This window comes from Trematomus bernacchii, unplaced genomic scaffold (assembly GCF_902827165.1).
Source record: "Trematomus bernacchii unplaced genomic scaffold, fTreBer1.1, whole genome shotgun sequence".
Classification (NCBI taxonomy): Eukaryota; Metazoa; Chordata; class Actinopteri; order Perciformes; family Nototheniidae; genus Trematomus; species Trematomus bernacchii.
Window position 1 is genome coordinate 6,772,271 of NW_022987714.1, and position 11,480 is coordinate 6,783,750.

At 40.7% G+C, this 11,480-nt stretch overlaps 1 protein-coding gene across 1 annotated transcript; it reads right to left on the reverse strand.

The window, feature by feature from the left end:
* Positions 1-304: 304 nt before the first annotated feature.
* On the reverse strand, positions 305-3,120 carry LOC117491515. The gene is made up of 9 exons (XM_034141530.1): positions 3,064-3,120; positions 2,058-2,108; positions 1,931-1,975; positions 1,751-1,815; positions 1,554-1,659; positions 1,363-1,401; positions 907-1,060; positions 669-813; positions 305-404 (listed from the first exon to the last, which is right to left on the reverse strand). Exons 1-9 carry the CDS (start codon positions 3,118-3,120, stop codon positions 305-307), a joined length of 762 nt encoding a protein of 253 aa, XP_033997421.1.
* Between the last annotated feature and the right edge of the window lie 8,360 nt (positions 3,121-11,480).

The following is an 11,480-nucleotide window of genomic DNA, read 5'->3' on the forward strand; positions in this document are numbered from 1 at the left end:
GGCACTATGGCCAGCGTCCAGCCACAAGGGAGTGTGTGTGTGTGTGTGGGGCACTAAGGCCAGCATCCAGCCACAAGGGAGTGTGTGTGTGTGTGGGGCACTAAGGCCAGCGTCCAGCCACAAGGGAGTGTGTGTGTGTGTGTGGGGCACTAAGGCCAGCGTCCAGCCACAAGGGAGTGTGTGTGTGTGGGGCACTAAGGCCAGCGTCCAGCCACAAGGGAGTGTGTGTGTGTGTGTGTGTGTGTGGGGCACTAAGGCCAGCGTCCAGCCACAAGGGAGTGTGTGTGTGTGTGTGTGTGGGGCACTAAGGCCAGCGTCCAGCCACAAGGGAGTGTGGGAGTTCATACAGACAATCCTGCTGATCTGAACTCTCGGAGGGGAAAACCTCCATATCCTCCATGTCCCTGAAAACAAACATGAAAGGCTCCTTAGCGTCAAGGTCTTCTCTCTCCAGTGCCACCATCAAGGCCTCCTTCTTCATTAATTGCAGTGACAATTTAGTCTATTCTGACATTTGTTTGTGTGAGTTCATCTTTACCTATGATATCTGGTTGCAGAAGGGACTGCAATAGCCTGGATGTTGGTCATCAGAGTAGATGCCTATCAATTCTCCTCTTTTACCTGTCCCAACATATCCTATGAATAGAGAAAGAAAATATTGTAATGACACATAAACAATATTATCCAGAATAAGAAGCCTACCTGGTTTGCAGTTTTTGTATAGCTCCAAGCATCCACGGCAGGTGTCAACAGTGTACATGACGTTGAAATCCTCTTTGTATGAAGCAGAGAACCAACTCCATGTAGCAACACCTGTGTAAAACAAGCCACATTTCAATAGAGCCAGTACAAATATGCAGACACCACAGCTGTTGTATACTGCTGCACCTTCACTGAATCACTTACTCTCAAGCCAGCGAAAGTGGGCCCCTCTTCTGAAAGACACAGTGGACATTGTGTCTCTGAAGGTGGTACACACTAGAGCGAGTGTTGAGTACGCTTTGTCACCTTCCTGGAGAACCATTTCCATCAGAATCTCCGCAAGAACACAGTTTGGCAGCTGTGAAGTATTGGTCAGACTAGATCAAACATATTTAACAACACATTGACTAGACTGTTGCCAGCACAATCGAAATACCAAGATTCTTTGGGCTTCAGGTAGCAAAAATACACATTTTTAATATTAATGTTGAATATATCACACACATTTTTTTTATGTTTAGTTATTCTTCTCCTTGAGGTAAAAAACAGCTATCAATAAAGTTAACAAAAGCACTGAGACATAATAGTTGGAAATTCTGCCGTGATCACAGGTCGTTTTTTAAACAAAAAACAGTTACTGCTTAACTGAAAATATATTACCTCCAATATGAAGCACATGTCGGACTTCTGAAACTGGACCTTTGAAGGAAAATATAAGGTGTGGGTCATGTGATTGTTTAATTACATGTGTATACAATTATCAATATTGATATGTATGCATGTGTTAAATAATCTCGATTGTTACATTTGTTTATCACAAACAGGAGTGTGCCTATCGGCCTCATGCTCACCTCATGTTCGGTCTTTCGCTTCTTTGGGACCCTGTACACTGGCTCCAGTGCCCCTTTGAGCAGCTCTCTGGCCTCATTGGTCCAGTAAGAAAACCTCTGTCCGTGGCTATAAAAATCATATAATATCAGGATGAAAATATAAATCAGTGTCAAAGAAACTGTTGTCTATAAAGTAACATTTAAAAGGTATGATTTACCCTTCAATCTGGTACCGTTCCATCAGCATAATGCACCACCATTTCCGGATCTGTGCTATGTCCCGCTAAAAGAAAATGTAACAATAATAAAGTTGAAAATGAATGGAACCTCATCATTTGTCTACTCAATGTTAGCCCCCTCTTCCCCCTGAAATACTAACTCAGTGAATAAATACTGACCTCGGTAAACCAAAGTGGAGCATCTGTGCTGAAGTTGAGTGCATACTGTGAAAGGATAAAGATCTGTGAAGTTATGAGTTTCAAAAATTAACAAAACCCCTTAAAAAGTGTCAAGAGAGGAATTTACCATCAGTATGAAGACACCACAGTCATTGCCCGTGGTTTGGTGAGGCAAACCCTGTAAGAATTGTGAATATAACAGTGACATGGTCAAAGGGAAAATAAAGACATGTGAAAGCAGGTGTATGAGATGGTGGAGAAATGTACCTTGACGTCTCTGCCGAACTTTAATGTCCACTGACCTGGAGCAATGCGGTGCGCTAGGTCACTGTCAAAAGAAATTATAAGACATGGGAATTGATTTGGTGAAGGAACGCTATACTCAATATAATTCATGTTTTTGGATTTCCTTACATTGAACTATTGCATGCCTTAAAAGAGGAAAGTTATGAAAGCCACTGAACGGGGCTAAAATAAAACAAACAAAAAGACGTTTACCAGCCTCTGAACAAAGCTGAACTTGAAAACAACCTTTGAACAAGGCTTATAACAAAATGAACATTATAATTCATAGCATCCTGTTGCAGACTTTCTTTTTTGGTTCCACTAAGGACACACCAGACTTTGTGGAAATGGAGATATATTATAAATGAATTTGATCAGATTCAGACCCCTGGTCTACAAGAGTGTTACTGCAGTATTAGAATACTATAAACTATTTAGAATTCCCATACAAGCCACAAAACGGGGCTGGGTAATCATGTTACAAAAACCTAAAGATGTCCTTGTACAAACTGTCACCAAAGCCATCTGGCTTAAGAGGGTCGAGCAAATAAAACACTCTCTTTGCTGGCTTGATCACCTGTCAACCATTTACAAAACAGCTGAAATTAGACATAATCCAACACCAGAAGAAAACCACACAGCACAACTTGTGTTAATTTTGTACCAGCTGGTGAGATCATTTGGAACAGACTCACGCAAAGCAAATAGTGATCTGCCTTTCCTTGCTGCCGACTCCAGGCAGGGATGAAAATCATGTCCTTGGTGGCCAATTGGTCAGCCTAGCATTTTAAACAAGGGATTTTAAGTTGCTGTATATCAATGTCAGGTCTCAAACAACAGGAACTTACTGGAAAACTGGCCAACGTGTCCGCTGTTTTGGACTTCCAGGTAGGAACCACATACATGTCCACGATGTATATATCTTTGCCCTATATTGATAGTTTTCCAAAATAAATGAAATCTTCATAGAAGTATGTTCAACACCAAGAGAAAACCACACTTCACGAGATTGGAGTTTCACCACTAAACAGCTATTTAGAAAATATGTGTTATTCAAAAGAAAAAAGCAGGCCAATGATGTCTGTTGAAAACCGTACATGTCTTTGGGTGGCTTCTTGTACCATCTTCAGGCACGTGTTTCCAATCTGAAACAGTAACAACAGTAAGTTACCTGTGCCATTTATTTGAGACAAGATAAAGTTGGCAGGAAAGCTCTAGTATACCTACATTTGACTCCATGCACTGAGGAAGACCCAGGCTCCAAAAGTCCTCTCTGGTCAGGCACACATCACCCTCCTTTACAATGACCTCTGCTCCAGGCCTATTGTGGTCTAGCACATAGCTGAGCTGCAAATAACAGATTGCAAAACATACTTCAAGCCAATAGAAAACATAGAAAAATTAAAATCAAAACAATGCACCTCCATCACTGTGCATGAAGTAAACATATATCTACCAGCATGTCTTGAATCGGATGTAGTTCCTTTGCGTATTTCGCACCAGAGAGGGCATACTGGTGGTCAGCAACTGATCCCTCCGAATCCAACTTCGGTTCAGCTGTTATTAGATACAAAAAATAAACAGTATTATTCAAGTACCACACATGAAGTATACCTAAAATGTGTCCTTGTATTGATAATCAAAATACCTCTCAACGTAGGCCTGATAAAGGGCTTCAGCTGAGACACATTCACACCCTGTCTCAGCTGAGCTCCTGTTGAGCTCAACAGGGTTGCCACACCCTTGTTGGTGATTGAGGAAACCACATAAGGCCCAAACCAGTTGCACTCCAGTTTTCCACCTTTTCGGCCCTCCTTCCTCTTATTCGCTCTTAGGACCTCATCTCCAACATTAATCAGGAAAGATTTCACATTCTTTCCCTTGCGTTTTTCAAAAGAGATTTTTTGTCTCTGTTGCGCTATCTGAATGTTCTGGTAAATGTGAGAAAGATATGTAACAGTTATCATTTACAGTCCTTAACATACGCTTGCATTTTTTAGGAGTTATTATGTTTTAAATATTGCCATTTTATTCTCACCTTCGAGTGCAAATCTGCAATGGTTGCAGCCTTTGCCTCAAGCTGCTGTTCTGCCTCATCAGCAGGCACCAAAACAGAGGTATCATCCCCGTCATTGTGTGTTGCATTTAATAAACCTGGGACGCGAGGGTGCCTCCCAAACTGGGCAAAATAGGGCGTGCACTTGGTTGACCTCTGAAAACATAAAAATTCCCTTTTAGTATCTCTGTTGAGTATTGTTTCCATCTGCATTTGTTACAACATTGTACCTGCTTTGAGGTGTTAATGCTCGCCACAATGCCCCTCAAGTGTACATCCCAGTCATTCTGGTCCTCTCCGCAGTACTTAGCAAGGCCTTTTTTAATTGTTTGATTTGTGCGCTCATCTTGGCCATTGCACTGGGGATGGTAAGCTGAAGTGATGCAGTGTTTTACACCCAGTGCATCGAAAACACCACGGTTGACCTGCAGATGGTTTAGTGTACACCAATTACCCTGAAAAATCGTATCATATTGTTACACATAAGACATAACACATACACTGTATTAGATAGATTATTGTACCTCATTCACAAATTCCCGTCCTTGGTCGGTAATGATCTTCTCAACAAGCCCGAAATCCAGAAGAATATTTACGATCTTTTTTGAGACCTCAGCAGCTGTTTTCCGGTAGAGCGTTTTTGCTACCACCCACTTCGTGAATAAATCAGTCGCTGTTAGAATGTATCTGCAATATGAAATGCAGAATGTTGTAAATACATACAGAATCACTGTCAATTATTTCCTTTCTTTTTAAACCAGAATCTTCACGTTTAGAACCTTTAAAGGAGGTTACACATGCCCATCATGATAGTACCTTTTGCCCTTAGCAGTGGAGGGAAGTGGGCCGATGAGATCCACACCAAGGACAGTCCATGCCTCAGGAACATGAATCGGATGCAGTACGGGTGCAACCGTTTTAATGGCCTCATGTTGCTGGCAGCGGGGACACTCATCAACCTTAGCAAATATCATACATTTTCAATCAGCAAAACAAAAAACTTTAGGTATAAAAATGATAGAACAGAGAAAACTTTCAGAGGAGACAGAATTAAACTGTTCAAGTTCTGAAATATGTTTAAGACAGCTCTGTTTCAATGTACACATACAACACATTTATGTAGATCAATAATCAGTCAGTCAAAAACTCCCACCCATTTCTTCACATCTTCCCGCATAAAAGTACACCAAAGTACTCCGGTGTGAACGCACCTATAGTGGACCAGTGGTACGTTGCCAAAACCTTCTCGGTGGTGCGCCTTTTCCCTGCATGACCTCCGGAACCCAGGTTATCATGGCACTCCTTCAGGACATCGATAATTCGGTCCTTGGTGCACACAACCAACCTTTCACTGCCCTTGCATGTGTAGTACAAATCTCCAGCTGGCACATCAGGAACAAAAAAACAATCATTTAGAAGTGTGTAGAGATGACATTATGACTAAAAGCTGTTCAAGAAATCCAGTGGCCTTGACAAGTTGCAAATAGGGTTTAGATGTAACAACTACAGTAATAGTGTGTATACTAATGAAAAGAAAAAGGAGAAACAAGCTGTGGAGTCCTTGCGATTTACTGAACATTTTTGGAATTGCAATATGATAAACCATTAGAGGTATGATCACTTTTGCACCAAAAAACACCATTAGATAAATAGATAGATATATACTATTGATCCCTAAAAGTAAAGGGAAACATATTACATGAGATATAAACAATATAAAAGATTCTGGATCATTTAAATGTTCTAAAAAAACTACAAAATACTTCAGTTAGGCCTAGTAAGTAGCAGGAATATGTGCTTACACTACAGGAGCAAAATCATGATGATGTCACATGTACAGGGGGTGTATACCTCATAATAAAAACGTATGTTCATGACTTAACCATGGTCTTATTCTGTTACTTACCTTTGATCAGGTCTTTTTTTGATGCCCTCCGAATTAACGCCTTCCTTGTATCAGGCTTTTCAGTGGCGATGGTGAGATTGTGGTAACCACCACTGAGCACATAGTGCTTTATCTCTGTATAAAAACTCTCCATTTCTGTCAAAGTTAAGAACAAAAGAAAAATGTCGTATATATACATATTTCATACATACTTTTTTTTGATAATCTATTATATTGTGTTATTTCAAGATGGAAAAATGATCTTTTTGATAATATAATAATATATAAAAGTATATCATATTGATATATAATATATAATTTTTTGATAATATATAATATAATCAAATATAACAATCAAAACGAAATAAGTAGTAGTAAGTATTAGGGCTATACTGGCACTTGTAAGCATTAACTTTAATTAATTTAAACATTGTAAATGTGGCGGGAACATATCTTATATTCTCCTTACCTTCAATTTCTGTTATTCTTCTCCTTCTCTCTCTCTACCTACACTCATTCGTCTTTTGATCAGACCCCCGGTATAGAGTGGTGAAGTCACGCCCATCTACTTCCGCCCCATGGGACTCTAGTCAGCGCCCCTGGGTAAATTACCGTACAGCCAATCACAATGCGTGACGTCATTGGTAAGCGACGGACCCCGAACACATCTGGTAGGCCGAACACATATGGGGTGTTTCTCAATCGCGAGTAAAGCTGCTTCAGAGCCACTATTTCAAGCATACTACGTCATCGAGTGCCGCCGAAGTACTGTTCCAATCTCCAGTATACTTGGAAATCTACCGAGCCCGGCGTACTCCGTTTGGAGAAATATCGAGTCTGCACATGAGTAGACTTCGCGGTCTTAAAATCCCCACAATGCTTTGCGCACGGACCAATTTCCCCAAATCTGTGGCGGAAGATGTAAGGCGGGGCCTCTCATATGACGCACACCTGCACACTTGCTAGCGTGTTCCACACTTCGTTTTCCGAATGCCAGGAAGTATTCTTGACTCGCTTCTGAAGCAAGATGCTCGGCAGACATGTGCTACCAAGCAAGCGTACTCGCGATTGAGAAACACCCATGGTACCTACACCGGATATGCACAGCTTGTTTGGACCGTTTGGAGCAGGGGAAGATCCGGGTACACAACCTGTAAGTTTGCATTGTTATTTGTGTATTTATCAAACAAGACTGTTTAAATGTGTAAACTGTGTTGGACTGCTAAGCCATTGACACAGTGCTAACTGTGCTAACTAAGTTGCTAGCCTTTCCATATATCAACTCTAATATCAGCAGATGGCCTTGCATACATGTATCTCATAGCAGGAGAATGTCTGCATTCACACACAAAATACCTATTGACAGTATACTCCGGGTGATTTGCCGTGCGGTCAGTCGCGAAACGTAATTACATTATAGCTGGCGTAGCGTGTATGCTACCGATCTAACCCACGGAGCTAGAGCTAGGTTTGGTCGGAAAAACATTTTTGTTATGCTACGTTGCTAGCGTTTAAATATATCAACTACAATGTCAGCAGATGGCCTTACATGTTTGTCATGGCAGGAGAATGTCTGTAGTCACACACACGGAATACTCATACAGTATACTCCGGGTGATTTACCGTACATTGTGACAGTACATATACTGCATGTATAGCTAACGAGGCTAGCTGTATGCTAGCGCAAAACAATGTATTCATGCAAGTTACATTGTATGACCGAACGTAGCAGAATACCCGTATACGATTGCAATTATAAACACGTTATTGCTAGCCTAATATGAACCACTAGCTTTTGTTCATAGTAGTTTTATTACACTGCATTATAGTTGCCTTTCCTCTAAGCTAACGTTCATATCGTGTTAGCTACCAAGGTAAACTAAGCTAGGTTAGCATATTAGCAGGCAAGCTGTTCATTACACTCCTACCACAACTACTACTAACGAATCTAAAACAACTAAGTTTCTCTAATATTTTGTGATTTGCATTTGATTTCGTCCAGCCAGATCCTGGCGGACAATCCATGACGGGGACGGGACTTCTACTACTACTGAGGCCTCGTGCTAAAAGGCACCGGCTGCGCCCAGGCAAGATGCGAGGAGGAATGGATGATATACCGTGTATATATGTATATTTATGTTCATTTTGTACATTTCTAAAAATAAAGTTTAATGGAAATACTTAGTAGGCCTATCCTTTCTTCCCTGAATTATTTGCTCCTATAACATATCATTCATATATAGCAAACCATGATTTGATTTCTCATCAAACAGTAGTAGTTTATTACAGGTAAAAATAACTTACTCTTTGTTATGACCGGCTCGTAGGCCACAACGGAAAGGCAAGGAGACATACACGAGTTTACAAAACCACGGCACATTTATTGTGGTAAATGCAGAGATAGGTGGTCGGGGAGAGAATCGCCGGGCCGCTGGGATTAATAGCACCGGCTACGGAGGTGTCCGTGATCGCGCTGATTACCCTCTTCAGCTCCACCCCACCGTAAGCCCTGCAACACACCTGCACAAAGGCCCTGGGGCCGTCACACTCTTCTATAACAACAGTTGTAGGTTCAGTTCGGTTAGTTAGCGTATAAAATATCAGCTGTACCGACGCCATTATTACACTGATGTTCCCCGAAAAAAGCGGGCGGAGCCTCTCTGGTGGTTGACTAATCAGAACAGAGTGGCCGAGCTGACCAATCGGAGCACACTAGGCTCACAGGGAGGGGGGGGGGGCAAGAGCTCCAACGAGTCGTTTAGTGGAGAGAGTGAATACTGCTGAATACACATGCTTGACAGAGTATGTATGCGAAACCAATGTGAGTTTGGAAAATTGCACAGTATAAATCTATTTTAGTATACCTCAACAATGTAATTATGATCAGTGGAAATGGCCATGACATGGGCCCTTTAAATGGTTCTCCTCTCTCCTGCAGTCAGCTGTGATTTCAGGTTTTCAGGCCTCCTCCCCATCCACCTCCTTTCATTATATCCAGTGCCAGGAGAGCTAATCCAAAGACATCATCACATCCCCTCTTCATCCCATCTCCTCATCAAATCCAGATCTTCAGCATCATCACCAGTGTATAGACCCTGGGGGGGTTCCCCTATATGCTCACGGCTGCATTTCCCCCTTTAGATATACGATTTCAGGATCGGGGTCTAATCGCCAAAGACTTAACATTTATCATATGGCATGTATAATATACATGCCATGCCGGTGTATATTATAACTATTTTTCTTTTTGTATTGCTCTTGCTATCTGTATTGTTATTATGTTGCATTGTTGGAGAAGCCTGTGACATAAGATTTTCAACAACATAATTACTCTGTAACTATGTCAGTTTGACAATAAAGAACCTTGAACCTTGAACCTTGAACCATGTGTCAATAAATGTTCAAACAAAATGAAGTCTCTCCTGATTGAAATATGTGTTGAAATAAACAACTGCAGTTCAAAATAAAAAATGGAATTGCCTAACATTTTTGTTGTGGAATTAATTAATTTCTTTCTTTAAAGGCAAAAACATGAAAAAGCTAAAAAGAAAACTAATGAATAAAATGTATTTGGAGCATCTTAATTTATAAATGGTTGTCAATTTAAAAACTTGTGTTCACAATGATGGTAATTAAGTACATACAACTTGAAATTCCTTTTAAATAATGTGGTAAAACTAGTTGGAACAAATTAATCTTTGGAGTAATCAACTTAAAAACTTGTATTCCGAATGAGGGTAATTAAAAGTGGGATTAAGATTATAAAGCCTCGTCGCTGAATAGTATGTTGGCCAACTAGCCGGTGCAATATTTTCAGAAAGAGAGCTGGCGTTATTTACCAAGATGAATAGAAACAAGTGTTGTCCCTGTCCTTGCCTTTTTTTTTCTTTTTAAACAAGAGCAAATGTGGAACAAATGGATAAAAAGTATTTTCACCTTTTCTAACCAATTTACCTACAGCAGCATGCCAGCACCTATCCGAGACAAGGAGCACATCTCCCCAACTCCATTTCAATCAGGAGAGACGGTTTTGATGTAAGAATACATATTTATTGCCAGGAATACACAAATGAATGTAATGGTGATTTTGGCGATTAGGCCCCGTTGTGCAGGAGTATCATTCGGGAGGGGAGAACCGATCCGATGAAACCCCCCCGGGGTCTAGACACTGGTGGTGGTGAATGGATAGTTGGGTCGGTCTGAAGAGGAGTGGCTTAGCTTGACCCTAAATTCAGAGGGACAGGAGGTGAAAAGGGGTGGAGGAGGGTTGCGTTGAGTCACCTGAAATGACAGCTGTCAGAGGGGGAAGAGCAGATTTAAAAGGTTTAGCAGAGCGCTATGATAGGCTTGTGAGAATAGAGCAAAGTGATTGGTTAAGCTGGGGAGTGACGCCCCCGATCACTTATTGAGAGGAGAGAGAGTAGTAACATAGAAATAGTAAAATAATGAGAAAAGACGGTCTTCCTGGTTGAACTTGCGCTGAGCTTCATTAGTTTATGGGGTTATCCAATTCTCAAAATGGCTCTAACCTATCTGTGGCACGCCTTAACAATGAGTCAAGTGAGGGGGGTTTCTTTTTGCACTTTTTGGGATAATTGCAAATGTATTGAGCAACAAAATAAAACATGTTATGCACTATAAATCATTTAAGCATACTAATTTGGTTAGACATTTCAATGTACAGTATGTGCCTAAAACCTATTTTTCATATTACACACCGACACAATTATCATTCCATAAATCAGTCTCAAACAGGGAGGAGTTCAGATATCATACAATTAGGATTAACAGCTCTCTGCTTAGCAAACAAAAATATATATGTAAATATGCTCATAACCACATACCTATTGGGTTGAAGTGCATATTATGGCAAACTTTGCTACAGATCCAAAGAAAATCAATATGTTCTTCATTGTGCCCTTGCAAAATAAACATTTAATGACAAATAAAGCTTGAGGCCACAACGACCTTTAAAAAGGTTTGTGTGACCCAAATGTTGGACTTGTCAATAAATACTTAAATGTCAAACTGTCAACTGGCCTGACTCGAAAGGACACGTGTTTTATCCCCTTAAAACACCCACACAACTGATCTTGTTACGTTTCCAAGAGCATTATCAAATCATCCATTCGAATAATAAAAAATAAACATTACATGATACACCCCTAAAGCTTTTGATTGGCTTTTGAAAAGAAAGGAAGCTATGATTGGAGGTTATTTTGCCTCAGAGGAGTGGTTTTCAAACATCAAACCTAGTCACATATAAATGTGGCAGCAAGGCTTAGTACTCTTGGGGACTATCCAGGTCAAATTGCTATGAAATC

Coding starts and splice junctions, on each gene's coding strand:
- LOC117491515 (XM_034141530.1), bottom strand. CDS start 3,120: ATGTATGTGGTTCCTACCTGGAAGTCCAAAACAGCGGACACGTTGGCC. Junction 1,660..1,750: donor GAACGGTACCAGATTGAAGG/GTAAATCATACC, acceptor TGATTTTTATAG/CCACGGACAGAGGTTTTCTT. Junction 1,061..1,362: donor ACATGTGCTTCATATTGGAG/GTAATATATTTT, acceptor AATACTTCACAG/CTGCCAAACTGTGTTCTTGC.